The 27534-nt window shown below is 55.6% G+C and overlaps 15 protein-coding genes across 15 annotated transcripts; 9 read left to right on the forward strand and 6 right to left on the reverse strand.

The window, feature by feature from the left end:
• Nucleotides 1-997: 997 nt before the first annotated feature.
• Nucleotides 998-2065, forward strand: H310_03226 (hypothetical protein). Its single transcript, XM_008867018.1, has 2 exons — nt 998-1460; nt 1508-2065. The coding sequence occupies exons 1-2, from the start codon at nt 1026-1028 to the stop codon at nt 1955-1957; spliced, it is 885 nt and encodes a 294-aa protein (XP_008865240.1). The 5' UTR covers nt 998-1025; the 3' UTR covers nt 1958-2065.
• Nucleotides 2066-2224: 159 nt separating this feature from the next.
• H310_03227 (CAMK/CDPK protein kinase) lies at nt 2225-4515 on the reverse strand. Its single transcript, XM_008867019.1, has 7 exons — nt 4144-4515; nt 3857-4093; nt 3669-3801; nt 3566-3606; nt 3299-3500; nt 2920-3242; nt 2225-2788 (listed from the first exon to the last, which is right to left on the reverse strand). Exons 1-7 carry the CDS (start codon nt 4402-4404, stop codon nt 2366-2368), a joined length of 1620 nt encoding a protein of 539 aa, XP_008865241.1. The 5' UTR covers nt 4405-4515; the 3' UTR covers nt 2225-2365.
• A 114-nt stretch (nt 4516-4629) lies between these two features.
• Nucleotides 4630-7665, forward strand: H310_03228 (hypothetical protein). The gene is made up of 4 exons (XM_008867020.1): nt 4630-4995; nt 5049-5213; nt 5262-5707; nt 5836-7665. The coding sequence occupies exons 1-4, from the start codon at nt 4665-4667 to the stop codon at nt 7618-7620; spliced, it is 2727 nt and encodes a 908-aa protein (XP_008865242.1). The 5' UTR covers nt 4630-4664; the 3' UTR covers nt 7621-7665.
• A 188-nt stretch (nt 7666-7853) lies between these two features.
• H310_03229 (hypothetical protein) lies at nt 7854-8565 on the forward strand. Its single transcript, XM_008867021.1, has one exon. It carries the CDS (start codon nt 7881-7883, stop codon nt 8523-8525), a length of 645 nt encoding a protein of 214 aa, XP_008865243.1. The 5' UTR covers nt 7854-7880; the 3' UTR covers nt 8526-8565.
• Nucleotides 8566-8774: 209 nt separating this feature from the next.
• On the forward strand, nt 8775-11193 carry H310_03230 (hypothetical protein). Its single transcript, XM_008867022.1, has 9 exons — nt 8775-9096; nt 9162-9393; nt 9449-9779; nt 9863-9990; nt 10059-10211; nt 10257-10509; nt 10571-10683; nt 10743-11067; nt 11113-11193. The coding sequence occupies exons 1-9, from the start codon at nt 8801-8803 to the stop codon at nt 11130-11132; spliced, it is 1851 nt and encodes a 616-aa protein (XP_008865244.1). The 5' UTR covers nt 8775-8800; the 3' UTR covers nt 11133-11193.
• A 297-nt stretch (nt 11194-11490) lies between these two features.
• On the forward strand, nt 11491-12916 carry H310_03231 (hypothetical protein). Its single transcript, XM_008867023.1, has 3 exons — nt 11491-12118; nt 12174-12646; nt 12694-12916. Exons 1-3 carry the CDS (start codon nt 11533-11535, stop codon nt 12793-12795), a joined length of 1161 nt encoding a protein of 386 aa, XP_008865245.1. The 5' UTR covers nt 11491-11532; the 3' UTR covers nt 12796-12916.
• H310_03232 (hypothetical protein) lies at nt 12822-15508 on the reverse strand (the record flags this gene model as incomplete). The annotated part of the gene is made up of 9 exons (XM_008867024.1): nt 12822-13126; nt 13178-13265; nt 13322-13437; nt 13489-13741; nt 13818-13982; nt 14053-14180; nt 14232-14580; nt 14645-14876; nt 14931-15508. The coding sequence occupies 9 exons, from the start codon at nt 15506-15508 to the stop codon at nt 12822-12824; spliced, it is 2214 nt and encodes a 737-aa protein (XP_008865246.1).
• Nucleotides 15509-15719: 211 nt separating this feature from the next.
• Nucleotides 15720-16375, forward strand: H310_03233 (hypothetical protein). Its single transcript, XM_008867025.1, has one exon. It carries the CDS (start codon nt 15723-15725, stop codon nt 16200-16202), a length of 480 nt encoding a protein of 159 aa, XP_008865247.1. The 5' UTR covers nt 15720-15722; the 3' UTR covers nt 16203-16375.
• Nucleotides 16376-16506: 131 nt separating this feature from the next.
• H310_03234 (hypothetical protein) lies at nt 16507-18226 on the reverse strand. Its single transcript, XM_008867026.1, has one exon. It carries the CDS (start codon nt 18154-18156, stop codon nt 17233-17235), a length of 924 nt encoding a protein of 307 aa, XP_008865248.1. The 5' UTR covers nt 18157-18226; the 3' UTR covers nt 16507-17232.
• Nucleotides 16532-17089, forward strand: H310_03235 (hypothetical protein; the record flags this gene model as incomplete). Its single annotated transcript, XM_008867027.1, has 1 exon — nt 16532-17089. One exon carries the CDS (start codon nt 16532-16534, stop codon nt 17087-17089), a length of 558 nt encoding a protein of 185 aa, XP_008865249.1.
• A 480-nt stretch (nt 18227-18706) lies between the features above and the next one.
• Nucleotides 18707-19374, reverse strand: H310_03236 (hypothetical protein). Its single transcript, XM_008867028.1, has one exon. It carries the CDS (start codon nt 19266-19268, stop codon nt 18792-18794), a length of 477 nt encoding a protein of 158 aa, XP_008865250.1. The 5' UTR covers nt 19269-19374; the 3' UTR covers nt 18707-18791.
• Nucleotides 19375-20307: 933 nt separating this feature from the next.
• H310_03237 (hypothetical protein) lies at nt 20308-23042 on the reverse strand. The gene is made up of 9 exons (XM_008867029.1): nt 22988-23042; nt 22827-22925; nt 22600-22773; nt 22397-22551; nt 22209-22334; nt 22014-22077; nt 21679-21962; nt 21396-21613; nt 20308-21350 (listed from the first exon to the last, which is right to left on the reverse strand). The coding sequence occupies exons 1-9, from the start codon at nt 23019-23021 to the stop codon at nt 21275-21277; spliced, it is 1230 nt and encodes a 409-aa protein (XP_008865251.1). The 5' UTR covers nt 23022-23042; the 3' UTR covers nt 20308-21274.
• Nucleotides 20375-21148, forward strand: H310_03238 (hypothetical protein; the record flags this gene model as incomplete). Its single annotated transcript, XM_008867030.1, has 1 exon — nt 20375-21148. One exon carries the CDS (start codon nt 20375-20377, stop codon nt 21146-21148), a length of 774 nt encoding a protein of 257 aa, XP_008865252.1.
• Nucleotides 23043-23654: 612 nt separating the features above from the next.
• On the reverse strand, nt 23655-25650 carry H310_03239 (hypothetical protein). Its single transcript, XM_008867031.1, has 4 exons — nt 24760-25650; nt 24446-24702; nt 24234-24396; nt 23655-24179 (listed from the first exon to the last, which is right to left on the reverse strand). Exons 1-4 carry the CDS (start codon nt 25538-25540, stop codon nt 23953-23955), a joined length of 1428 nt encoding a protein of 475 aa, XP_008865253.1. The 5' UTR covers nt 25541-25650; the 3' UTR covers nt 23655-23952.
• A 757-nt stretch (nt 25651-26407) lies between these two features.
• H310_03240 (hypothetical protein) lies at nt 26408-27197 on the forward strand. Its single transcript, XM_008867032.1, has one exon. It carries the CDS (start codon nt 26433-26435, stop codon nt 26925-26927), a length of 495 nt encoding a protein of 164 aa, XP_008865254.1. The 5' UTR covers nt 26408-26432; the 3' UTR covers nt 26928-27197.
• The last annotated feature ends 337 nt before the right edge of the window (nt 27198-27534 follow it).

Genomic DNA, 27534 nt, shown 5'->3' on the forward strand with positions numbered 1-27534 from the left:
CTGCTTGGGCCGATGGCGTTCTGCCCTTGCAACTCGCTTGTTGGGTTAAACGAGTGATTTCATTGGTCAAAACTAGTTGGAAGAGTCGGGACCGATTGGCTAAAAGACGAGGAATTGATTTCATGGCGGAGAAGTACTGTACTCTGTAAGTACTGTCTGTACTGTACCTCGGTTCGACCTTCCCAAATTACCCTCCAAAATGCACTTCGTTCAAACCCTCTCAGAAATTGTATAACACTCTCAAAATTTATATTTTGTTCGCTCTGTCCAAAATACTTCAGTGCAGTACAGTGCGTAGACGAGCGGAGGGGAGACATGATGCATTATTGAATAAATCTGCGAAAAATACTTCAATCAGAGCCCTTCTGTGGAGTCCATCGACAATACCTCTAATTTTTCATTCTCTTTCGAACATGATTTAGCGCATCAAGATTGGACAAGTAATTGTTTTTTGAGGTTTCTGAAACATTGTAGTCCTGCGTGGTACAGGAGTATGTCAATTTACTCTGGAACCGACGAAGCACCTGGTTTTGAAGTACAGAAAAATCAAAACATTGACGAAATAGTATCAAATTCCTTTTCTCAGTGTTCGTCTCTCTGTCTTCACCACAACCTCCGACGTATTGGACATACACCGTGCCATCAATTCCAAGGCGTGGCGGGAGCACCACAGCGGCAGCATCATACAAACGCGGCCGGGTTGGGTGGAGCCGACCAACACACACGTCGAGATCACGGATCTTGTGGGCGAAAGGCCGTAGCTTCAGCGCTCGACCAAGCGAGTGCTTGCCGAAGCCACCGGTTTGTCTCTTGGGACACTCCACTCCAGCTTGCGCAAAGCCACTCTCCAAACCCCGATAGCGCACAAGCCTCTGCAAGATATTTTAACAAATACACCCATGCGCGAAATTCAATACACCATACAAAATCCTTGCGAACAAAAATGTTAAACTATTTTGACCACCTTTTGGACGGACGCTTGCGTGATAAACATTCGCACTGAGAGGGCACACTTGGCAACCTCCATGCGCCAGCTCTTTCACCCGTCCACGTTCCCGTTTCTCGCACCGTCCGAGCCGCGAAGCGACCGTCGCTACCTCCGCATTGTGCTGGATAAGGCGACTGACCTCCCTGTCGGGGATTCGATTCTCGCGGGCGGTGCCAGTGATCCCTACATCGTCTTTCGTGTTGGCGACCATCTCCTGCGCAGCACTGTCGTGGTCAAGTCGCTCAATCCGAGCTGGCGGCGCGAGCAATTCGAGTTCGTGTTGACGACGGAGGAGATCAGCACATTCGAATACCTCGAGATCCAAGTGAAAGACCATGATATGGCAAAGCCCGACGACCACCTAGGGACGTTGAAGCTCGATATATCCAAGTGGCAAGGAGCCGCGACTTTGGCTGACATGGCGATTCAGCCGTATCCTGTCGACGTGTGCAAAGACTACGCCAGCCAGCGAGTAAGCCCTGCATCCACGTGCCTGCCCTCAACGCATGATCCCGATAGGTGCAACCTTGTGTGCATCTGGCCGTGGCGCTACTGTCCGAAGAAGAAGCCACCAACTTGATTGTGATGCAAATTTGGGAGCACGAGCGGCGCGGAGTTGCAGGGGGGTGGAGCTCGTCTAACCTCAAGGGAAGCGACCCCGCGCCGTGGGTGAACGACTCGAGTCCACAAACGTCCGGCGCCACATTCGTGGAAGCTGTGTTGGACACTCCAGTCGGATACAAAGAATGCGGGCCATGGGAGTTCAACGTGGCGCTGGGGGACGCGGAAGGGTGGGTGTATGCAGCGTCGTTCGACCGCCCGTGGGTGAGCGAACGCATTATGACGTCCAACGTGCGGCGTCGACTGTGGGCGCGGCAATTCCGTCGCCAGGAAGCGTCACCCGCTCGAGCCGCGACAGCTGCAGAAGACGTGCAAGTCCCACTGGGAAAGACAGAAGGAGCCCCATAACTTGTATCTACATCCCTGCGCTCTCACCGTCCACCGGCGCTGCGATCCCATCGATGCGTTCGAATCGCCACAATGCATCGCAACACTTTTGCATGCACCGCTGGCAAGGGTGGCTTGCGTCCAGCAAACTGCGCCGTCGCCAACTGACCCAGGTCAACGCATCGAGGGGCTGTCGTGCCACGGTGGGGTACAGCTCCAGTCCCATCGTCGTTCGCAGCGGCAAGCGCGATTCGCACACTACCGACGACAGCAAACAGTCGCATGTGGAAACTCCTGTCCAATGTCTCGAGTCCATTTGTCCTGTATCGCACAGCGCGGCACCACCTCTTGGTCCAACTTGTTAAATTACGCGCAGGTTTCTATCAGCAGCCATCGCACCCCCAAATTCGTCTCCTTCGCTGTCCACGACTAGGCAGGAGGAACACCTGCAGGTTGGAGCGGAACAGCGGCATCGCTCATCACGCTGCTGTCGCCGGCGCCGAGTAGCGCCGCTTGGCTCGACTGCGCGACAAAGTTTATTGCTGACGACGGCGACGGCGGTGTTTCAGTGATCGTCGCGAGCGACGGCTTGGTCGGTGGCGCGTCCGGGGCAAACATGAGCTTAAACTCCTCAAAGTCCACGGAGCCGTCGCCCTTGACGTCTGCGCTCGCCACCATCGCCTTCAAGTCAGCTTCTTTGGCATTCTTGAACACACTTTGGAGCCCGACAACGGAAATTCGCCCCGTCTTCTCCGCGTCGAGGATGGCAAACGCTTCCTTCATCGTATCGTCGCCAAACTCGTCCAGGACGGCCGCGACAAACTCAATGTAGTTGATTTTGCCGCGTTTGCTCTATCCAAAACACGTTGTGAGACCTCCATCCTCGTCGAGCATCTCCGGCATCTCGGCGTCCACGGAGCCTTCGAGAACCGCGAATGGTGTGGACGAGATGGCACACCTCCACCAAGATTCAAGGAGCGCACCTGATCCATGCGGGAAAACACCCCGAGCGCTTCATCGTGGCCGATCCCGTACTCCTCGAGGGCCTCACAAAACTCGTCCGCGTTGAGGGTCCCGTCCTTGTCCTTGTCCATGCTGTGAAAGACCTCCGACACAATCTCGGGCTTGATGTGCTCTTCGCTGACACCCATCGCGACGCTCAGCATGGCCGTGCTCTTGAGTTGGCTACAGTTCTTGCCAAATGAGACCATTTTCATGAACAGTTGGCGCTTGTTGTCGTCGATAACGCCGGTCGCCGACGTCCGAATCCAGCGGTGGTTGAGAGCTTGCTCAGCCGACAGACGCTCTATCGAGGTGTGCACCACGCGCTTGAAAGAGGAGCCCAGTAGGGCGAGAACGTACCGGACGGGTCTTCCTGAATCAGCGACTTGATAAAGTGGATGCAGTCGGGTGACACTGTCTGCCACACCTCACCGTGGAAAAACGACGGCTTGATTCCGTCAAAGATCTTGTGCATCGTGTCGTCGTTTGTTTCGCCGTGGAACGGCGACACCCGCGTCACAAGCTCGTAGCAGATCACCCCCACGCTCCACAGATCGCATTTCTATCAGCACATGAACCATTGTCGATCGATTCCGCATGCCATGCCGCATGCGCAGAAGATCGTACTTCATTGTAGTCGCCGTCGAGGACTTCTGGAGCCACGTAGTCTAGGCAGGACGCGATTTTGAGTCGCGCGGACGTCGCCTTTCGATGAGGTAAAGCAGCGTACCGATCGTGCCAAGGGACTGCTGCATGCGTTCGCCCTTTTTCACAAACTTACTCAGCCCGAAATCGATCAGCTTGAGCGACGTCGGCTGGTTCTCGTTCTCCAGGAGAAGGTTTTCCAGCTTCAAGTCGCGGTGCTGCCACACGATGGCCGGCCGTGAGCGCAACACGTGAATGGGAAGGGTAACAAACCGTGATTTGATTCGAATGCAGGTACGACACGGCGCGCAAGAGGCACAGAATCAACTTGCGGACTTCGGCCTCGTTGAACTGTCGACCCCGCACATGCAAGTGCGTAAAGAGTTCGGCCCCCGGCAGCAGTTGCATCACCATGTACATGCGTTTCGAGTCTTCGTACGACGCAATCACGCGGACAATGTTGGGGTGCTGGAGACGCTTGACGATCCCGATTTCGTTCAGGAGCGCTTTCTGTGGACAACCATCACGTGAGTCAGCTACACGAGGCGACGGCACGGCACCTTGTCGAGTTCGTTGTTGAGCTCCACGACCTTGACAGCCCACGTCTTGTTGGTTTTCTTGTTCGTCGCCTTCATCACGCTTCCAAACGATCCTTCCCCGATCACGTCGAGGAACTCGAACGTGTCTGAAATGTCCTTGACGATGGTGTGTTGCACAAGGTCGGACGCGAGGTCGTCGGGCATGTGATCGAGCCCCGACGCCCTCACGGGCTGCATGCGAGGGTTCTGGACGTCTTCTTCCTTGGAGTTATTGCATCCCATGATGTCTCGACGGCAGAGATGCAGCGCCCGCGCGGCTGGGTTGGGCAACTCGTCGACCGTGGTCGAGTGTGTCACCTTCAGTCAAGCTGCTGCCAGCGTCCAGTTCGTTCTCAGCTAATTTTTTCGTGTTTTTTCAAATCCAGCATACATTTTTCAAGATATCTTGGACTCAATAATATATTCTTTTGCCTTGCGATTGTATCCGGACACCGGTTACATTCCCTGCCCAAGTGAAACGGACACCGCCATCTACATGCGCGATGCCGCCGCGGTCGTCGACGGCGACGATAAAGGCCACGGCCCTGTACAATTACACACCTGACGAGCCTGACGAACTGGAGCTGCGTCAAGGAGACGTCGTATACGTCACCCACGAGCAAGACGACGGATGGTGCCAGGGCTTTCTCGAGTCCAACCCATCACAAGTAGGCTTGTTTCCAAGCAACTACATCCGCAGCGTCAACCTACCCCCACCGTCCACCATCTCGGCATTGCCTCCGTCACACTTGCCACCCTACCGACCAACCGCGAAACCCAAGCCGCAGAAGATTGCGCGACGGGCAAAGGCGACCTTTGATTACGTTCCTCGCGGTACGAGCACGAGCCATTCCGTCGTTACGAAGTCCATCCGACAACCTCTATAGAGCCCGACGAGTTGGCACTTCGCGCGGGAAACGTAGTCGTCATCGTCGAGAACCTCGAGGACGGATGGTGCCGCGGGTACCTCTCGTCCGACCCCGACCATCATGAAGGGCTATTTCCGACGAGTTACGTCGACATGCAAGAAGACAGCTGGACCACGTCGGCAGGTAGTCGTCGTGAGGACAGCACGACTTGTAACTCTCGACAACTAGCAGATCCTTCGTCCACTGCGCTGGCACTGGACGACACCAGTGATGGCGAGGACCCTCACTGGAGGAATAAGTTGGCGGCAGCATCTTCCAGTTCGGGAATAGCCGCACCACGTGAGACCTCAGCGTCCCTGGAAGTGAACGAGACCGAGCCAGGGCACTACGACGACCAAGGCAACTACATTCTGCCCGATGGAGGGTTCTACAGCCCTGACGGATCGTTCTTTCCCCATATCGATGACCCGTCGACGACCCCTGTGGGCTACTACGATGCCGACGGGCACTACATTACAGACACAGGGTACTTCGATCTGCAAGGCTGCTTTCACGCCAACACGCCGAAAGAGTCGTCCAAGACGAAGAGCTCCAGCATTGGGTCTGTTGTGAAACTCAAGCAAGCTCTCAAACGAGCGAAAGCGAACGCCGATGCGGCCCACGCGGCTCGACTTGAGGTGCGGTGGTGCTTCATGTCTACGGTCGTCGCATCTCTTCGTGGATGGTGTCGATGACACAATTGCTCATCATTTGACGCTTGGTTGTACAGGCCATTGTCAGTGTTAAACGACCGTGTCTTTGTTAGGCGGAGGCACAGATGCATCGGGAATTGGACGCTCGGCGGCGGCTGGAGCGAGATGCCGCCATCCGCGTACAACGGGAGAGAGACCATGAAGCCCAAACCAAGATGATTCAGCAGTCGATCCAGGACCAGATTCAAAAACAATTACAAGGGGTGGCGACGTCCAACGCCGCCCTGCGACAACGCACGCCATCGACCAACGAATCGGTCCACCATATCCAACGTTGGTATCGCCGGGAATCAACCCGGCGACGGAAACGAAGGGACGTCGCGGCAACGCGCATCCAGAAATGCGGCCGCGTGTACGTGACGAACCGTCGATGTCGGCAAATGGCAGCTGCTTCCCGCCCACTTCGAGCAACGTCGTTGGCGGCGCGGCCGCTGACCCCACAACGCGCAGCGATCCGAATTCAAATGCGAGGACGCTTGTACGTGTCGAGATGTCGACAAGACTATCCTGTTCGCCGGGTGGAGGCCTCTGGTCGCGATGTGGCGGTACGGCGGGTGCAGCGAGTGTGGCATGTGTACAAATGCAAACAACGTGTGCGGCAAGTTGCGGCCGTAGCACGGCGCAAACAAACCTATGCAGCCAAAACGTCCCAAAGACAAAACGAAGCCGAGCGGAATGCAGCGAGAATTTTGCAGCGGGTGTGGCACATCTATCGAGGCAGACAGCGAGTACAGGAGGTGGTAGAGGTCGTCCGCCAGCGAAAACACCATCGGCACACGACAAAGCCATCCAACCAACGACACGAATGGAGGCCAATGCACCACAAGGCGGCTCGAACAGTCCAAAAGTTTTGGCATGTGTTTCGGTGCAGGCAACGATTGCGCGATGTGGTGGCGTTTGTCCGTCAGAATCCAAGACAGAGCAAAAAGCACGTGATCACAGCTACTTCATGGACGGTGGTCCATCGGACGGCAGCGTGTCGCCTGCAGCGGTTCTGGCATGTCTATCGCGGCCGCATGCGCCTGTACGCTGCGATTGCTCGTGGCTTGAAAAAGAACACGATGAGCGAAAAAGGAAAGGCGAGACCTGCGCCGACCATGAATCCCCGCGTCAAAGCAATCAAACCACCATTTACTCAACGACAGCAGCAAGCAGCTCGACGACTGCAGCGCTTCTGGCGAGTGTATTTATGTCGACTGCACCTACTCGAAGTCGTCGCGGAGGTTCGGCGACGACGGCGCCAACGACATGCAATCCCACGCAACCCGGTCCCAGTCCGGCCACCTCGATGGGCCTCCCACAGCACCCCCTCCCTCCACTCGGATTCCCCCTCATCTTCGTCCGTCGCGGTGCTTCCGATCTTCACCACAGACGTCGCCCAGATATCCCAGCTCGCCACACTCATTGCAAACTCGGTGAACGTCGAACTGACCAAACGCATGCGAGCCCACGACCTCCAACTCGACCGCTTGGTGAGTTCGGTTGGTCACCTTCAAAAAGCTATTGAGAAACACAACGGGTCGCTCGAACGAGTATTTGCGGCCCAAGACAGGCCGCCGCCGCCCATGGAACTCAAGAACACTCTCAGCTCGGTCTTGCTGCCCGCCGTCGTTCCCAAATCGATCTACAACGGCACCTCCATCACAACGAACGCGACTGTGACCCCCGCCATCACCACAGGACTGTACTACAACTCGTCGCCGACGAAGATGCAGCAGCTGCGGCCGTTAAAAGGCCCATCCAAGTTGCCACGACACACAGTTCGGACGAGCAAATTGCCGGTGCTGCGGAGTCCGACCAAAGCGCGCACACGGTGGCCGTCGAGTAAGCTCAAGTAAGATCAAACGCAACCACCATCGATTAGAGATGGATCAACCTTTCACTGCAACAGAGTTTTGTTTTACGGGGGAGGTGCTACTGTAGCTCAGCCGAGGAGCTCCCCCCTTACTGATTTGAGTAGCGACGCAGAGCATAGTTGCCACCAAAAAGCTGTGGCCGCTTCGCGGATGAGATGATGCTGCATACTCATCTAAATGCGGACACTGGGTGGCTAAACTTAGCTTGGGCAAACAGATTCTCGACGCCAGTCAAAGACGCGATGGGGGCTGGGACTCTGTCCAAGCCGGCCGGAGAGGCGGAGGGCACCGACGTCGACTTTGACACAATCAACAAGTATTTGGCATCGGAAATTGCTGCGATTGTCACCGGGTTTGGGGCGGCGTACGAGCCGTACGGGCCCAAGATCATCGAGAACGGCATCGACGGCCATCTCCTCTCGGCGCTCGGGATCGACGAAGTGACGTCGATTGTCGAAACACTCGGGGTCACGAACGCGATCCACGCCAAGAAGATCGCGTTGTTCTTCAAATCGTTTAAGGAAAAGCAACTTGGCGTGGCACTGCCGGTCACTTCACCCAAACTCGCCGCGCCATCGCCGTCGTCGCGGTCCATGAGTAGCCGAAAAGTCCGACGAACGTCCATCGGACACTCTGTCGACAAGCAAGAAACTAGCGAGGAAGCGCTTGCCGCGCTTCGAGCTTCCCTGGCCATCGATAGTTCCATCCAGTCCACCCCTGTTGCCGGTTCAACTGCCAACCCCCCAGTCGCTACTTCAGCTTTATCAACTCCCGAGCAGCGCGACAACTGTTCTGCACCAGTCCAACCAAATATCCCGTTAGTCGATGTAGCGACACCAGTGCCAGGGAGTGCCATTGAGCCTGCAGCTACCATTGCCCCAGCTTGAGCGCCGACTGGCTTTAACTTACAATGTCCTTCCACCCGCATGAATTTGAAGCATAGATTCGTTCATGCGCCTTCCCCAAGATGGCGCGGGGAGGGGGGTCTTTCCACCTGGAGAGCTTATCTGCGAGAACATCTTTGGCTCGACGCAATCGACAAGCATTTCACTCTTCCCCAGTGACAATTCCCACGCACGTAATTTCGTTTGTGTCACATGAACATGGTTGGCCAAAAATAGCTGCACTTGGTGCAGGCGGTAGATAAACGTCTCGTCCAAAGATGGGCGCGGCGGCAAGTGCCATGCCCAAGTATCGGCAGGAAATGTCATCCCGCGACTTGTCCCGGAGAGCGTCCAAACTCAACTTGCAGACCGGGACGATCCAGCAGCAAACGCAGGAAGCTGCGCAGCGTCGTCGGTCGGTCGACATGATTTTGCAGAAAGCGCGGCAAGCCGACGACATCCACGCGATGCCGACCGAATATCACGTGTATTTCGCGTACGCGGCGGGGAAGGACAGCTTGGGCCGGTCAATGAAAGATCGTGTGTCGGCCATCCACAAGTCCCTCGTGGCCAAGTACGCTTGAGGACGTGGTCATCCTGGCGGCGGCAATGGCCTGATGGGCGATAACGTGCATCTAGGGGCCTCCTCGTCTGGTTTGACGCGGAAAAGAACGTGGCGTCAAGTAAGATGATCGACCATGGCGTGCTCAGCTCAAGCGTTGTGGTGGTGTTCCTCACGCGGGCGTACATGAATCAAGTCAACAGCGATGGTCTTTTGGACAGCAACCAGTACGAGTTTTGCCAAGCGTTGGCGACCCAAACCATGACCCATATCGTCCTGTGTGTCATGGAGGAAGACATGAAGCGCTACGTACGTTGCTGGTCGACGACGGCGAGCCGCTTGGCTGATGAACCCCACGACATAGGACAACCTGACGGGGGAGTGGCGGGAGATTGTCGGCGACTGCGAGTGCTTGGACTTCACGGACGAGACGCTTCTTGACGTTGGATGCGACGAACTGGCCGAGAAGATTCGCGCGTTGAACGCCATGCCCCGCACGCCCGTTGACATGGACCTTGCTGGCGTGAAAGATTTAATTCGCATCCTCAAGAATTCGCTTACCCCGCGACCAACGTGCACGAAAGTGATGAGGCGCCTCGTCGGGCTGGCCATGCTCGCTCCGTTCGCTGACAAGATGGTGGTCAAAGGCTTGTTGCCTGCGCTAACGCGGCTCATCGGGACGAGTAAACTCTCAGGTAAAGAGTGTTGCTGGCCTTACATCCATTCCGATTTCCATACGCCCAGAAGTATAATACGTTGCATGGCGGTGGTGCTGTAGTGACCAACACGGAGCTCGCCCTCTTGCTGCTCAAAATCATTGCCCGCACGAGCTGTATCTACCGGCGAAAGATCGTCACGTTGATCGAATCGAGGCACATGATGCCGCTGCTAACGATGCTACTCAAGGTGCTCTACCCTCTGACGGCATTATTTTTGCAGTCCGCTGGAAACTCAAACGACATTTGCCATCATAGGAAGGAGAAGGACTGACGAAGGAACACGCGGCAGGACTTGTGCGCAACCTGTTTTCAGGCGGCGGAATCAAAGTGTTTGAGAAGAACGAGTGGTTCCAAGAGCTTGTCACAATGCTGGTGCAGCTTCTTGAGCGCGGCACATCGTCCCAACAGGTGCGTGTGCGTCGTTACGTCAAGGGCCTAACCCAGAGCTTCAAGTACGAAGCGGGGGGAGCTCTCGGAGCGATTGCTCTAAACAAAGAATACCAGCCATCCATTGTCAAGGAAAACGGCATCCGCGTCTGTATGGCTCAAATGACATGTCCGTCGACTGTGGAAGGCGTCCGTGAAAAGGCGGCGGTCGTGTTGCGGTGCCTCAGCGCGACCGAAGAAAACCAGCGAGAAATCGGCATCGAAGGCGGCGTGGTGGCATTCTTGACCTTGCTTCAAAATGGCACGCCGGCGCAACGAGGTTTGTTCACCCGTCCTTACTGTGCGCAACGAGTCCACATTGAAACCCATCGTGGCGATAGAAACGAGCTCCGCTGCGTTAAATTGGCTCATGGAAGTGCCCGAGAACCGAACGATCCTGGTGAAAGAACGAGGCATTCGCACCTTGCTCAATTTCGTAGTTCGTGGCCAAAAGGTGCCCCCTTCTCCAATCCCTGAGATGGCCCAGCTTACTCTCTGGCGTGGTGGTGGCAGTTTGTCCGGCAGCAATCCATCAGCGCCCTCAGCAAACTCGCTCCCCATTCCGAGTTCCAAGTGCCGTTGGCCCAGGCGGGAGTGCTCGGGCCGTGTGTCGCCATCATGGAGACTGGCAACGACAGCCAAAAGACTGCAGCGTGCAGCATTCTCCTCGCCGTCGCATCCACAGAAGCCATGGCAGGCATGACCGACACGATTCCGTCGGTCGTGAAGTTATACAATTCTGGCACACTCTCGCAGAAGCAAGCAGCAAAACAAGTCCTCGAGCGGCTGTGTCGACACAAAGCCCTGCGGGGGACCATCGTTAGCATGGTTGGAGAAGGTGCGTTTCACCCTAAAACTTGACGACTGACCTCAACTCTTGTAGACCATCTCATGTTGCGGTGACCCCCGTCCGCCCCTCCCATCCACTGCCCCCGCGACGCCCCAACTTATTGGGTAACGTTACCCGCCATATCTCCCCCGAAGAGGGGGACCTCTTTACGCCGAGTACACTACCCATGTGGCTGGGCGTAATGTTCAGCATGCCGCGAGAGGCCCCACAGGGGCACCACCCACAGGCGACCTCAGCCCAACCAATTGTTAAATTAACAGTAAACGCGTTATTCCATGTCGTCTTGTACGTAGTAACTTTGAAATAGTAGCAGTACTCAAAAATGAGGAATACAACTTCGACGTTGGAATAGATGAATGTGCTTATTTAATCTGGACAACAACTGCGTTATCAGACTCAGAGGGACGGCATTGTGGAATCGATTCCCTCGGCAACCAGCACGCGGGGCGGGCCATGACGACAGCGCCAGTGACGCTAACAAGCGCCCACAAGCCGAAGACGCCCGTCGAGTTGCTTTCTCAACTCAGCGAGGACGCTCAGTCGCTGGGAATCACGGCGTTTGACGTGTACGGCGACTTTTCGAACCCGTCGTCATGGCTCAACACGTTTCAGGGCGAAGTGGCCGCGCGTTTGGGTAAACCTCGCGCCCTCTTCGTCCCATCTGGAGTCATGGCGCAAGGCATCGCGCTCAAGATTCACGCGGAAAATACCAAACGTACGGCCTTTGTTGCGCGTCATAATTCGCACTTGCACTTGCACGAACAAGACGCGTTCAAGCACCTCTGGAACCTCGAGGCTATCATCGTGCCGCCGCCGACAGCTGTTGTGCCTCCCGGCGGCTTTCACCCCAGTCTGTCGGTGGCTGACGTCGACACCCACACGAACATTCCGTCGTCGCCCCCTGCGGCGGTAGTGATCGAATTGCCTGAGCGTGAAATCGGCGGCAAATTGATTCCGTTCGACCAGCTCCAACGCATGACTCAGCTTGCCCGTAGTCGCGGGGCGGCAGTGCACATGGATGGCGCCCGTCTTTGGGAAGGTACGTCGCATCCTGTCATCATGATTGCGTATGGCATGCTAACGCTTCGCTGCAGCGGAAGCTGGCTACTCGACCAACTCGATCCACGAAGTCACAGCCCTCTTCGACTCGATCTACGTATCGTTCTACAAGGGCTTGGGCGGGATCACGGGCGCCATGCTGCTCGGGGACAATGCGTTCATCGATGCAGCCCAGGTCTGGCTTCGCCGCTTCGGGGGCAACTTGTACTCGCAACTGCCCTACGCCGTGTCGTCGTGGGCTGGGTTCCGTCGATATCCCCGTCAAACATTTGAGTCCCGCCGCCGGCAAATGCAAGCCGTGGTCGCTGCCGTCACGCAGGCCGTACCCGTCATCAGTTTCGACCCGCCCGTTCCACACGTGTCGATGGTGCACGTGTACTTGCCTGGGTCAGTGGCCCAAGTGACTGCTGCACGCGACGCGGCTGAAGCAGCGACGGGCATTCGTGTGTTTGTCGCAGCTCGGCCATCGAAAATCGACACGGCGAGGAGCTACTTTGAGCTCAACATGGTACGAATTCGAGCGAACTGTGCGATTCGTCCTCATTCTTATGGTAGGGTGCACATAACATCGACATTCCCATCGAGACGTGGGTGCGAGGGTGGACTGCGTTCGGCGACGCGCTACAGCGTGTCTGTGCCGAGGGGACTCCGCAGTAAGTGGCGCTACGGCAGCAGCAGGACGTCTAGAACACCATCGTGCCACGTGAAGATCCTAGCATGTGGATTTGAATGCAAGTTGAACGGGCACCTTCGGGTATGCCAAGGTTCAGGATCGTTTGTTTGAACTGTTTGCGCCGACACAGCTTGGAGAGCACGTCCACCGCCAATCGTTTCTGAACCGTCGATCCTCGGTGAAACAACTTGACCGTGATTGGAATCGCCTTGATCATGCCGTCGATCAAGTCCGTCGACGCAATCGCCGACAAAATGTGCGCTGCGGCCGTCTTTTGGCCGTCCACCCCCGTTTCCAGCACCGCCAGACACGGCTCTACGCATCATTCACATGACATGAGCATGGCGTGTCGTTGCAGTCACGTACCCAAGGCACCGGCCGCCGCCAAGTCGCTGTGGTAATGGCTGTGATGGGCCAGCTTGCTCAGGGCGTTGATAGCTTGTTGGCTGATGAACTACGTCGCCAGGTTGGCCGCATGTGTGAATGCTGGATGCAGCAATGACGTCGTACTAGCGTCGTGTCGGACTTCATGAACTTGAGCAATGTCGGAACGCCACCGTCGCCAGCGAGAATACATCGATTGTCTTCGCATTCCATGAGCCAGTTGAGCGCCCCTGCACTCGTTTCTAGTCCCATTTTTGATGAAGCGGCGCGAGTCAGCCAAACGATCGCGCTACCTCGCTGGCAGGTCGACCCGCTCTCCAGTAACGTCAAGAACGCTTCCACGCCTCCTTCCGCTCCGATCTCTCGCTGGTTTCCTTCCGTCCCGCTCAGGAACCGGAGAATCATGGCCACGTGATCCCGGACACATTCGTTCAAGTCTGCTTGCATGACCTGGGCGAGGCAAATGCGAATGCCGTTGGCACGCACAATGAGCGTTTGGAAATCCCGATGCGCGGCGAATGCACTCAGCGCCGACGCTGCTTCGTACTACATCCAAAACAGTCGTTCATCGCTTCATCGAACACACGGCGCATGTAACCTGGATGGACAACGCGCTACGTACCTGTTGGTTTACGTTCCCGTGAACAAGCATCGATAAGAATGTGGCCACACACGTCTTGAAGTGCTCGCTTGTCGTGACGTCGGGAAGGGCGGCCATGCGTTCGCCAGCACAAAACATATTGCGCAGCATTCCGGCTGTGTTTTCTTTCGTCGCGCCGGGGCCATCCTTTGGGCAGCACGCATCAGTCATGCAGGCTAGGAAAGGATTGCTTTTGGAAGACTGCCAGAATGTCTACCTTGAGAAGGTCCATGAAGTCCGGAAGGAGGCCCATTTCGTGCACGAGAGTAGTCGTTTTACGTCGAGTGACTGCGTTTGTCCGGGCGAGGATTTTTAGATTCAACAGAAGGAGCTCCACCCCTCGGTCTAGAATCGTCCGCGTGACTCGCCTGCGAACTGAAGTCCGGTGCGACGTACCTGTCATCGAGTTGTGGTGGCGCAACTTGATCATGGTCAGCAAGAGCGGGAGGATACCTTTTGTGACCATTTTGTCGGCGAGCCGACTCTGCAACGACATCATGACCAACGCATGGAGGATTTCGTCGATCAGCTCCGGTGGCGTCGTTGGCTGCTTGAGGAACCGGACGAGCGCAGTCACGCCCCATCGCGCCACGTCGTTTGGCTGACTGAATTGGTCTTTGGTCGCGTCGAGCCGCGTGATGGTCTCCGCGAGCTCGTTACACGCCTCGTCGAGGAAGCTGTCGTCCGTGAAGTCCATGCACGCCGCGTCGCCGGCCAATTCACGAAACTCCCCCGTGAGGCTATCCTGTTGGCGCACCACCACCGCTGTCTCGTCACGCAACCTTCGAAAGGGGATGGAAAGAACGTACGTAGCGCATCATGTCTTCTTCCAGGACACAAAACACCATGTGGCTCATCGTTTGATGTCGCAGCGCCATCGTAAACTCGTACTGACAGGAAGCAAGGACGCCGTCGCCATTGACTTGGTTCATGTAGCTTCGCGTGAGAAACACCACGACCACGGACGAGTGCAGAAGACCTTGGTCGATCAACTTGGGCGACGACACGGCCTTTTCCGAATCAAACCACACGACAACGCCCCTGCCAAACAACCACATTGTTATCCAAACTATGGACTTGAACACGTCGACGCACTTGGAAATGAGCGCCGCATGGATCGCGCCGACGCGATCCTTGATGGGGTGGCCGTTCTCGTCTGGCCCGACAACATAGGAAAAGTACGCCTGGTAGTCGCTAGACGGAATGGGCAACGAAACGAATGCCTCCGACTTGGACCGTACGTTCCTCGAGTGTGGGGGGTGCTTGTGTGGTGACGGCATGGCGAGCGTCGTTTTGCGGAATGGCACTTGTTTCGTCATCATTGGATTTTGTCTCGGCGATGGTTTGACCGTGTGATGCTCGACAGCCACTGCCTCAGGCCGTTCAGCGGCTCGCTGAGCAGTTTTAAACTGCTGAAAGAAGGTGGCGACAAGGCGGACATGCAGGGGGTCCGTCACCCCCAGCGACTCCAACACAAGCGGAAGGTCGCTCGCCCCGAGGGATCGCAGCAAGGGGCCATCGATGCCGTGGCTCAACGTCGCTGTCGCGTACTCATGGAACTCGTTGCCAAGGTTTTCAAACCACTGCGCAACTTCTGATGACGGGGCTACACGAATGGCCTCGTAGCTGACGCTGGCTACGTCGGCTGGCTTGGACAGCAGCCCTGCCCCCATCGATCGCCCGATCTTGAATGCGACGTTTCGGGCGCTTTTGAATAGTACACCAAATCGACAAGGTCGTCGGTGAGCTGCTTATGCATGAATTTTAACCAATTGTTGCTTATGAATTCTCATGATTTGCGCTTGATTGGTTAAAACTAGGACACTAAATGTGGTGAGAGGTTTCACTTGAAGCGCACCCGTCGATGTCACCACATACCGTTTTCCGATGTCCGAGGCCGGCGACGACGATGCGATTGAATGGACGTGCGTGCCGTTCCAAGACATGACCGTGACGACATTGTACGACGCGATGCAGCTGCGATCACGCGTGTTCGTCGTGGAGCAAGAATGTATTTGGTTTGAAGTCGATGGATACGACAAGCGGTGCTGGCACCTCGTCGGCGTTGGATCGGACGGATCGATCACGGCGTATGCTCGCCTCATCCCGCCCCTCCTCAAGGGCCCACACCAAAAGCGGCCCATCATCAGTCGGGTCGTGGTGCCACCCGAATCGCGAGGCACGGGCAGAGGGCGTGTCCTCATGAAGAAGGCGATGGCGGAATCCCAGAAGCTATGGCCGACAGAGGGCATTGAAATTGGCGCGCAACAGCGGCTCGAGTCGTTTTACGTGAGCTTGGGCTTCAAGACAGTGTCCGAACCGTACGACGAAGACGGAATCATGCATGTCGACATGCACTACGGCTAGTGTTTCACTCAACACAGACACAGGAAATGTCGCACACTCTAACGTCGTCACAGTTTGACGCGGCTAACACGACGGAACACAGTAGAACCTCACCCGCGTCTTCAAGCGGCTCTTGCGTGCTAGACCATGGCCAACGCAGCTACGTTGTACCGACAACAGGGTCATCGCTGGCCGCCGTGGAGTCTGTACGCCGTGAAATCCTTGCAATTTGGGAGAGGCACCATCCGCTGGTCAAATCCAATTTGCTTTTTTTTCATTGGGTGAGTCTTATGCAGCCACTGAAAACATCGCAACCAAGGCACTTGAAAGGCGGATCGGGAGATTGAAAAATGGCGAAGGTCAGCCCGTCGACGATCGAGTGGACGTGCTCATCGTTCTATGACTTGACCGTATGCGCACTCTACGACATCCTCCAACTTCGGGCCAACACATTTGTCGTGGAAATGCAAAAGGTCCTGGGCGACCTTGACGGTCACGACCAAGTTTGCTTCCACCTCGTCGGGCGGGACCAGAACCACGAGTTGGTTGCGTACGCTCGCCTCGTTCCTCCACACACCCTTGGCCCCGAAAAAGCTGAACCGAGCATCGGCCGGGTCGTCGTTGCGACGCACGCGCGCGGCGCTGGCGTTGGACACACCCTCGTTACCAAAGCCATCGAGGTATGCCAAGCGCATTGGCCCCATCGTGCGATTGACGTCTGCGGCTTGGCGACTCTCGAAAAGTTCTACACAAGCCTCGGGTTTGCGAAAGTCTCGGAACCGTTTGACGAGCAAGGGTTCCTCTGTATGAACTTCCGGCGACAGAACTCGAGCGGTTCAGGAAGTGCCGCACTTGAACTATCGCCACATTTGGTCAACGCCGCATGTCATCGGCCTGATCATTTGTAGGTAAATGCACAAAGCATATACTAAGCTTCATGGCTACGTCGCCGTCCGCTTGCCAAACCACTCTCATTCGCGGCCTGGGGAAGTAGAAAATCATTGCGTCTTCGACACTTGGCTAGCACTGCTTGCGTCGTCGACCCCATTCCTCAGCCAAGCTGTACCGTTAGCCCATCGAACGACATTTCGACGTCTAGGCCATGGTTTTGCAGCATTTCCGTACGGATGACAGTGTTCGTTTGGGCATAGTCGAAGTCGTCACCCATGCCAATCAAGTAGGTTTTCTTGGGCCGCAGCAGCTTGGCCACTTCCATCGCTTGTGGGTAGTTCATGTGCGCCCCATGAACGTCTTCCAAGTACAGCGCGTCGATGACGAGGACGTCAATCGGTCTGGCCACGGACGACCTGGTCAACGCGACGACTGTTGCGTCGGTCACCTCCGTGAGATCGGACAAGTACACAAACCGGGCGCCCACTTCGCTGCCAAATTCAAACCCGTTGCAAATGTACCCTTTCCCGTGCAGCACTGGCAGGGCCGTGAATGTGATACCTGCAGCAGTAAACGTGTCAAAATCTTCGAACAGCGCCCAATCCAGCTTGGCCGTCCAGCGGTACGTGGCACCCGGCAGGAGTGGTTTGTCCATGAGGTATTCAAACTTGGGCAGAACCTCCGCTTTCGTCCGTGCGTGGCAGTGCAGCAGCAGCGGCGTCGTTGCGATCTTTTTCAGCTCGCCCGTCTCCTCACAACGGGTGGTTTGGAGCACCTGCAGCTCCCGCAGGTCGTCCAAGCCAAGACAAGCGTCGGCGTGTCCATGCGTGAGCAAGACAGCGTCGATATGGCTGATTTTGTGCGCTGGAAATACACGCAGGACGCTGTCCCGAAAGGTTTTGCCGCAGTCGATGAGAACGTTCCGGTCGTTATGCCGGACGAGCAAGCTCGGGTTGTTTCGGTGGTTCTTGGAATTGACGTTCGTGTGGGCGTCACGGCACACGGTGCACAACTTGTCGCTGAGGAGGCACCGGATAGACGGCACGCCTGTGGAGGGCCCAGTGCCCAGAAAGTGAACTTCCATCACAGACCGTCGTTTGGTGGGAAAGATCGCGTGGGGCCGACGCGATGTCGTGAACACGATTGATTGGAAAGGTTCCCAGATATACAAAAACCAAGATGTTTGAATTGCCAGGACATCATCACTCGGTCGTCGTCCACACCTGGTCGTAAATCGACTCGTTTGACCCATACGTGGAGTTCGCACGCAGCCTTGCTACGATCGTGATTCACAGCAATTCAACAACCACGAGAGATGCCAGTGGACGCGACAGCTCCCTCCACTCTCGAACAGAACGTCCACGGCACATTTCCTCGACGGTGTCTCCATGAGTTGGTTGCTCCACGTGGAGCCACGGTGTGTGCGGCTAAAGCGTTCAGGCGCAGCATCAGTTACGATACAGAAATGCAGCGCTGGTCGTAGTCGCGTTGTTGGTCCATGCTGGACGGTGTATTTCTTAGCTTCCAAGATCCCCCATGTGCAGTTTTTGTGGAGGTCACGATCGCAGTGCCATCACTCGTGGCTACACCAAACGAGCATCGCCAGCCTGATGTGCATGTATCACGCGAATGCATGGACAAAGTCACACCTTTCATTCGACGAAAGCGCGTAGTTTATCGTAAAATACGATGCACGTGATCACACAAGGATGCAGATGCTTACGGCCTATGCATATCGATGTGCAAGATGCCATCCTCGTCGTACGGTGCTGGGGACGTCGTTTGGAAGCCTAATCGCGTGTAGAACGCTTCCAAATAGGCTTGAGCTCCAATGTCGATTCCAGCATGTGGCCATCGATCGCCGCACACAGCAATCGCTTGCTGCATGAGGACATTGGCGAGTCCTTGGCCTCTCACTTCCGGCGCCACGACGACTCGACCGATCATGGGTACATTTTGCTTGTCGCCTTTGGTCTTCGGAGGCAGGATGCGCGCGTAAGCGACGATCTTTGCACCCGCGTCGGACGACGTCATTCCCATGACATGCAGACACGCCTTGTCGTAGCCATCCAAGTCTAGGTAGACGCACGTCTGCTCGACAATGAACACGTTCGCTCGAAGCTGCATGATGTCGTACAACGTCGTCACGTCCAAGTCCGGGAGCGCCGCGACTCTCCACGTCAGTTCGACTACCATCGGCCCAATGTGCAAATGTACCAACTAATCCATGAGGCAGAGGTACTTTGCCGAGAGGCGCGCCGGCTGTCCAACGTCCTCGTCGATGAAGTCTGAGAGAATAAAGTGAACACCGGAAAAAGACGACATGGTTTCATACTGACTTTTCTAAATAAATTCAATTCCTTTTAAATTAAGGGAGGTCGTCCAACTTAATTAGCTATAATCAGGAGAATTTCTATCAGTCAATCACAGTTATTATCGTATCTAGACTGCAATTGGTCAAAAGAAATGGCATTTCTGACTTATTGAAGTATACAGGTGGTAGAGTCTATTCTAAACAGATCATGTTATAGAGGGCGGTATAAGCATTTTTGCAAGTGTCGGCTTTGTCCAGGTTCACTGTATAAAGTGTACCTTGTTCCATGACCACCAAGTACTCTGTCCGAATATGTCGTCGCTCGTCTCCACATGTACAGTAGTAGCATGGCAAGCTGTAGTAGCATGGCAAGCTGCCGCAAGGAAACGCAGTCGACGCCACGTGATGTGCGATTGTGATAGCAGGTGTGGTGCAGGAACTTTCTACGCGTAGAATGCCATGTACATTTGCGCGCTGGTCAATAAACGATGACGATTCCACTCATGCGAATTGACACTCGGTGTACTTGGAAAACTCCACGCATGACGCCAGACTCGCTTGAGCTGTTTGTTCAAGTGCACCACACCAAAGGTCGCCGTACCGCCGGCAACTGCGACAGCGCCACATTGCGGCCATGACGCCTTCCGTAGACTCGATATAGTTGTCCAGGAGGAGGAGGGAGCGCGTTGACTACCTGACGCGTTCACCCGACCCCCAGCAGGCAGAGCGGTGCTACCCCTCCTGATGCCATACAGTGTCCCTGCTGATTGACTACAGCGATACTTAGCTATGGCGAATTCACTCCCTCTATAGTTCGTTGCCATCGTTGCTGCTCAATGAGTGTGTGGCGATGGTCAAAGATTTCTGGCGCTTGTCACATGTGCCCTTTCAGGGCGAAACGGCTGTGTAACAGTCCTAACCGTTTTCGCACTCAATGGAGCGCTGCGCACCGCTTCGAGCCAACACTTGACGGTGAGCGGAGGAATCAATGGCCAAGAAGGAAGAAGTGAAGGAAGCGGTCGCGGAAGCACCTGTCGTTGTGGAAGTGCCCAAGGATCCTCCGGGATGGGAATTGGTGTGGAAAGTCCTGACCAAAGACCAAGTGAACATGCTTGTGGCGCTGTCGACTCCCGCAGCTGTCATCACCGCTCTGTGCGAACTGCTGCACGTTGAACACTATGCAGATAACCCCCGGAGCCGAGCGTATGTCGACTTTTGCTTTTACAACTTCATGTTTGCCAAGGACGAGGCAGGGTTTTCCGCCGAGAAGCTGGCGCTGTTTTTTGCCATTATGGCCCAAGTCTTCGACCATGCAACGTCTGCTCAAGAAGCAGTGTCAGACACAGACGAGCTACGAAAGGACGGCGACCCCACTCAAATGCCAAAGCTGCCGTCACTAGTCGACAATTATTCCTTGTTCAAGAACCTGATCAAACAACATAGCGTCGACATGCCGGGACCAGCGTCTGGTGTCCAACCAGTCGACAACCGACCCGAGTATGTCGCCATCTTTTCTCTTGACGACGTTCAGCGCATTGTGCGGTACCTCACCAGCACATTTTACCAGCACTTCAAGGCATACCAGTGGGCTTTTCACGTGTATCCTGCCTTTGTCCGTTGCGTGCACAGTGTTATGATCGAAACCCCGTTGGTTCCACCACCGCTGACGACAGCGTTGGAGCTCCAGTGCACTGACCCCCTATGTACGACGGCAAGCCATGTAGACGTGGAGCCAGATGTAGCTAGCCCCGCTGTCTTCTGAACAAAGAGCCGAGTGCGGCAACGAATACCATCACATTCACGAAGAAACCTTAAGACAGTCAACATGATCCAAGCGGGGTTGCTGTAGCTAATATTAATATGTGTCTGGCTCCAGTTGCCGCATGGCCTAGTTGGATGGCACACGTTCAATGACGATGGCAGATGCCCCGCCGCCGCCATTGCAAACGGCGGCACAGCCAAATCTATTCGCACGTAAGCCACACACATCACTGAGCAAATCTCCTCACCGCCCGTGTTCTTGAGCAAGGACCGAGCACAGTGTGACGATGATGCGTGCCCCCGAACATCCCAACGGGTGGCCCAAAGCAACAGCCCCGCCATACACGTTCACTTTGTTCCCATCGAGGTTGAGAATTTGCATGTTGGCAAGGGCGACCGCCGAGAATGCTTCGTTGATTTCGAAGTAGTCGACGTCAGCCATAGCAATGCTAGCTCGTTCTAGGGCCTGCGACGCACACATCCGTCGGTCCAAACCCATTCATTCATACCTCGCCGAGAGAATTCGTTTACCTTGGGGATGGCGACAGATGGAGCTGTCGTGAACCACTGCGGGTCATGGGCAGCGTCGTCAAAGCCTCGCACAATCGCCAGGATGTTGGCCTCTAGCCCGAGTTCCACAGCCTTTTCACGGCTCACCAACACCAATGCCGCTGCACCGTCGCTAATCGGAGACGCATTCCCGGCAGTCACCGAATTCGCCGGGTTGAAGCACGGACGCAGGTTCCCCAGCGAATCGAGCGTGACAGGCCGCGCAAACGCCTCGTCGTCCTTGTCAATTAACGCCGGAGCATGACCTACAATCACTAATCAAGGGACTGGTCAAATCAATGAGCACTGGCGACGACCTCGCTTGAGCACCACGGGAACAGGAACTATTTCCGCCTTGAATTTCCCCTCCTCCGTCGCATTCTATCGATTGTCGCCACCGTAATGAGATATTGGACCGCCGACAGCCACTCGTTCAACCCCACAGACGCAACTACTCCACGAATACACGACACGCTACGACGTGGCCTGCAAAACCACCAAGGAACACGTACCACTGCCTTGCGGTAGCTGTTGGCAGCATATGCGTCTTGGTCCTCTCGCGACAGGTGAAACTTGGTTGCCGTCGCTTCGGCAAAGTTGCCCATGGGGACGTTGTCATAGGCATCATTGAGACCATCCTGTGGCCACCACAAACGAATATCAGCAACGTCTTGAATGGATGGTGTCGAGTGTACTCTACCCGTTGGATGGCATCCACAAACGAGACGTCGCCGAAGCGAGCGCCACCACGCAACGTATTGGACATGTGGGGCGCGTTCGTCATGCTTTCCATGCCACCGGCAATCACAATGTCTCGAAGACCGAGCATGATCGATTGACTGGCAAGTGCCACCGCTGAACAAGTTCGTCAGTTCCGATACATACAACAGATGGCCTCCATACCTTTCATGCCAGAGGCGCACACTTTGTTAATGGCAGAACATGGAATTGTGTTGGGGAGACCAGCCTTGAGCGCTGCCTGGCGGGCCGGGCTTTGTCCAGTCGCGCCAGAAATTACGTGGCCCATGAACACTTCTTCAACAAGATCGCCGTTCACACCACTGCGTTCCAGTGCACCTGGAACGATGACATGATGATATACGATGCCAAACACGGCAGTCTTCTCGTACTTTTGATGGCGAGAGCTCCAAGGTCGACGGCGGTCTTGGAGGCCAGCGAGCCTTGGAGAGACCCGATGGGAGTGCGGGACACGCCAATGATGCACACCTCTATCATGGCCGTCAAATTACTTGCGTAGGAGAAGACAGCGTGATCGGGACGTCCCGCTTACCGCGGTATGAGTGGACTTTCAAGCGCTTGGTCATGGTGCTTGGATCGGCCCAATTCGGAAAATGACCCCATCGCTCCTTCGAGCAGCCCACCGAGCGAACTTCGAACTTCAAGTGCAACTTCGAAACGCCATGGGATTGGTTCATTTTCACCAATCCCATGGCTGTCGGCTGGAGTGCTCAAATTTCACAAACAAAAATGGATTTTTCAACGAAAATTCATCCAAATTTAAGCATTATTTGGAGCACCCGTCTGTTGGCTGGATTACAAACCGCCGTGTCACCGCCAAACAGTTTGTAGTCAACAATGGGACGACGATGTCCCTCCATCGGACGACATTCGCCCTCGACGCATTCGACACCACACGCCATGGGCTTTATATTCGTGTGTTGGATCGAGCTGGCTTCCATGCTGACCGCCACATCGCTCGACTTGAGGTTGAACGATGGACCTGGATGGACTCGACCACCGTTGCACCTGTCGATCGATCGACATGGTCTCCGAGCTGGCGTAATGCAGGAGAGAAACATAGCGTTAGTGGAATTGTCCAGGCAGGGCGAACTGACGCGAACCCAGGTGTCGATGAGAACATGTCTGTGCGCACTGCTGTGAATCGAGGTCGATTCGGAGCTGCCCGTTCGACCCCGAGCTTCCGAGTCGCTCATGGACGCAAATTCTCGATTCCTTTAGGCCAACGCATTGCCCACACCGCAGCGTTCAGTACTGTCACGTCCCAACTGGTATCAACTTGGTGTCATTTCCACAACTACCATCGCGATGGACAGCCAGTCCAGCGCTGTTCCTCCAGTCTCTATCCACTTTTGCGACTTGAATAACGCCCGACATGTCGACGGAAGGGTCGATCCGTCTGTTTAGTCCTTATGCTGAGGACGCAGAACAGCGCAAGTTTTATCACGAGCTGGTATCTGTATTCAGCTGTCCCCCATGTATACACAGGCACCAAAATTAGTGCGAGTACAGGTCCGATACGGTGGACGTGACTGTGTTGTCGTCCGTGATGCGATGGACAAATTGTTCCGGGATCGGTCTCTCGATGTAGTCCTCCGAGTTGGCGGACGCTGGGAACGCCACATTCATTTCGGAACTCTTGGACGTCACAATCTGCGCGTTGCGGCCTTCGTACGACAGGTAGACGAGCGCGCCGTCCGTTTTATCAATGGCCACGGAAGGCACTGCAGGCACATCGTTCCCGTCAGATTCAAGGTCGGCAAACGCGACAGAAGTACCTTGCTGTTTGCACTGAACTTGGACGTTTTTGCAGTTGACGATTTCAATCGCCGACACGGCGGCGTCAAAGAGCAGCTTGGTCTTGACGCACTTGTCCATCGCAATCGTTTTCGCCTTGCCTTCGATCAAAATCGTCGCGTTCACACACCCAAAGATGTATACCTACGTCATGATCATATTAGCACGAGATCCCATGACAGCATCGGAGTACTTGTTGCTTCATCGTGACGTCCTTGACCGTGAACACGTCCTTTTGGTACGCCACATACCAGTTGCCGCCACGCAGCTCGCACACGGGCTCGCCAGTGGGCATAGCAGGTGCCGCGGCAGGCTTGGCGGCCGTAGGCTTGGGGGCGGGAGCTGGAGCCGCTCCTTCAGCTTTGTATTCAGCGCGCCAGGTTTGCTGTTCCTTGGTCACGGTGCGCAGACCCGCCGTCTTGCCGCTGCTTTGATCGATCGACTTGATACCTAGGAATCGCAGCTATTTCATGACCCGTGCTATGGAGACACACACAGCTACTGCACCAGCAAACAAAGCGTTCAAGCCGGTGGGAGCACCAGGGGCCGCAGCTTTGGGCTCCTTGGGAGCTGCCGGGGTCGCAACAGGAGCTGGAGTAGCAGCCGGCGCCGCACTGGACGCCGAGAACTCGTCCACATTCCCGCCACGCGGGTTCCACGTCACACCAGTAGTGTGGTGTTCTTTCACGTAAGCCATCAATTCGGTGAGCAACGTCTTGAACGTTGCGACAAAGTCGATGTGTTCAGGCTTGGTGGTCTTGAATTCGACGCGGATCTTGTTGCCCCAAAAGTCGGCGCCTCCAATGTACGACTCGATGAAGGGCTTTGGGGCCGGCTCGACGCACAACCAGCCCAGTCCTTGGATGCCCTCGGCGAGCATCTTTTGGTGGTTGACAAATTCGTTGCCTTTGAGACGCAATTTGTTGACGCTCTTGATGGCTTCTTGGATTGGCGCCAGGAGCGCTGGAACAGGGCTCGTCGCTGGTTTCTTGGACATGCTGGCGGCCAAGAGGTACGTGCGCTGGCCTTCGAACGCGCTCTTGACGATGCCGCCAAACGTCTTGCCTTCTTCTCCAAGTTTGTCGGCTGCAGCAAGGAACGGCGTCAAGAACGACGCAGTGTACTCGTCATAGGCAGTGATGCGGGGCGCGAGTTCGACGACGGGGGCGGCACTGCTGCCACTACTCGCGTCGCGCGCAGGCGTCTTGAAGCCCAAGTGCGCCTCAAGCTGCGCTATTCTCTCATGCAATCGATTGAGCATGTCTTGGAGGGGCTGCGTTTCGGACATGGTGTGGCTGGCGTTACACAAACGGTGCTAGCGTCGAGCAGGGAGGGGGGTTTCAACTGGGAAAGTGAAAGGGAGGTCGGTCCGAATGCCGCGTATCCGGACTGTAGCGACTATGGCCGTCCGGATAAATATTTTTCATGGCAAGACCGTGAGCGCTTGCCAAGCGCATCTCGCAAGCAAGGGCCATAGCGCTGAAGAGGCAGGGCTGACTCATCATGGAAGCACAAAAGGTAGTGGAGGCTTGGCCACTGGAACCTGGGACAGATCTGTTCGAATGCATGTTCATGAAGGGAATGTTTGCCAACGAGGGTGGTGGCACGTGATAGCCTGCACGAACCGATCCTGGACAATTGTTCCGTGCGAGGGAGGATGGCGCAGTGGCTGTTCGCCATATCGGGCTGCGTTTTACATACGACGATCTGGAATTTCTCGATGGTGCTGGCGGCACACGGATCTCCAAGCCACAGGCAACGACAGGACGAGTCTACTTTCACGTGGATGCTTGGAAATCTGAGATCCGTTTAGATTGACCACCCGCCGAACGATCGTGCAACGCGATGCATACCTGAAACCTTTCCAATGTGCCGACCGGGCTGGGGTCATGCAAGGCGGATTCGGCATCCTTACACTAGTCCCAGACTTGGAGTGCACCAAAATCACGAGAAGCGTCGAAGTAACTCAACCGTCTTCATTCTCTGAGGGCTCCATGCATCTCTCGACAGCGGCATGCGCGCAGGCCGTTCGGACAGAAGGTGGAGTTGACGTGGTCGCCCTGGTTTTGTTGATGGTTTGGCCATGTGGTTCAGGAGATACGGATACTGTCTCCTAGTTATCCGTATAGTGGTGATTGTCCCATTTTCAATTCTCCAGCATCAGGCGCCTCCCGTGTATCATGGCGACACCGGAGGAGCAGAAGCTGCAAGTGTACAACGAAGCGCTGGTGCATGCGTCTACGTGCCGCCTGCCCGAGTGTGTTGAGCACAAAGGGAGATGCCAGAAGATCCGGTCGTCGATCCACCACTTCCTCAACTGCTACACGAAACGCCGGACAACGTCCCGCATCGACGAGATCGAGGAGTGCATTCATTGCGCCAAGATCTTTCGTCTCCTGTGCTTCCACGCATCCCACTGCAGTGGGTCGACATGTGTCGTGCATATGTGCAACTACTTACGTCGGAAGATCGATAGCGCGCAACAAAAGTCGACAAGTGCAAGGCCGGTTATTCGACAAGATCCTGCCAGTGCTGCCAACGCGTGGCCAGTCGACCGACGCATTGCGGAAGCAGAGAACAATCGAGCTGTAGTAACAAACATGATCGCGCAGCTCGTGCGAGCGAAGCAAAGGAATGGCGAAGATATCCACGGAATATACCAAAAATACCTCTAGTGTTTCTCCATTCACTTCAACAGTCGAGCACGGAAGGGTTCGTATCGCATGTGCCAAAGTAAACACGGTTCTTCGCGATACATGCCTGGAGCGGACACGATGCAGCGCCTGTGCTCATTGACACACGAAACCATTCATCCCACCAGGGTGCTTGTCAACGTCACAGATGCCAATTTAGATTTTCAACAGCATGCATGACAAACGACATAACCTGCAGATCCCAAAGAGGTCAACATATCATTAATGACAAGACAAATCAATTGAACAACATGAAGAGTAAATATTACAAGAAGCATAAATAGGACTAACAACTATAACGCAACCGCGACCAACTGCTCTCCAAGTGACTTCACAACCGCACTACCGTACACAAAGCAACAGCAGCGTCGGCACTCGACATTTCAACAGCTGCCTCGGCCTCGACAGTCGCCTCCGTCGCGGCTGCCGGCTCGGCCAACACACTCGGTTCGTCGGCAGCGGCCACTTGTTCGACGGCAGCGTCGGCACTCGGCGCTTCAACAGCTGCCTCGGCCTCGACAGTCGCCTCCGTCGCGGCTGCCGGCTCGGCCAACACACTCGGTTCGTCGGCAGCGGCCACTTGTTCGAC

This window comes from Aphanomyces invadans (assembly GCF_000520115.1).
Source record: "Aphanomyces invadans strain NJM9701 unplaced genomic scaffold supercont1.5, whole genome shotgun sequence".
Lineage (NCBI taxonomy): Eukaryota > Oomycota > Saprolegniomycetes > Saprolegniales > Verrucalvaceae > Aphanomyces > Aphanomyces invadans.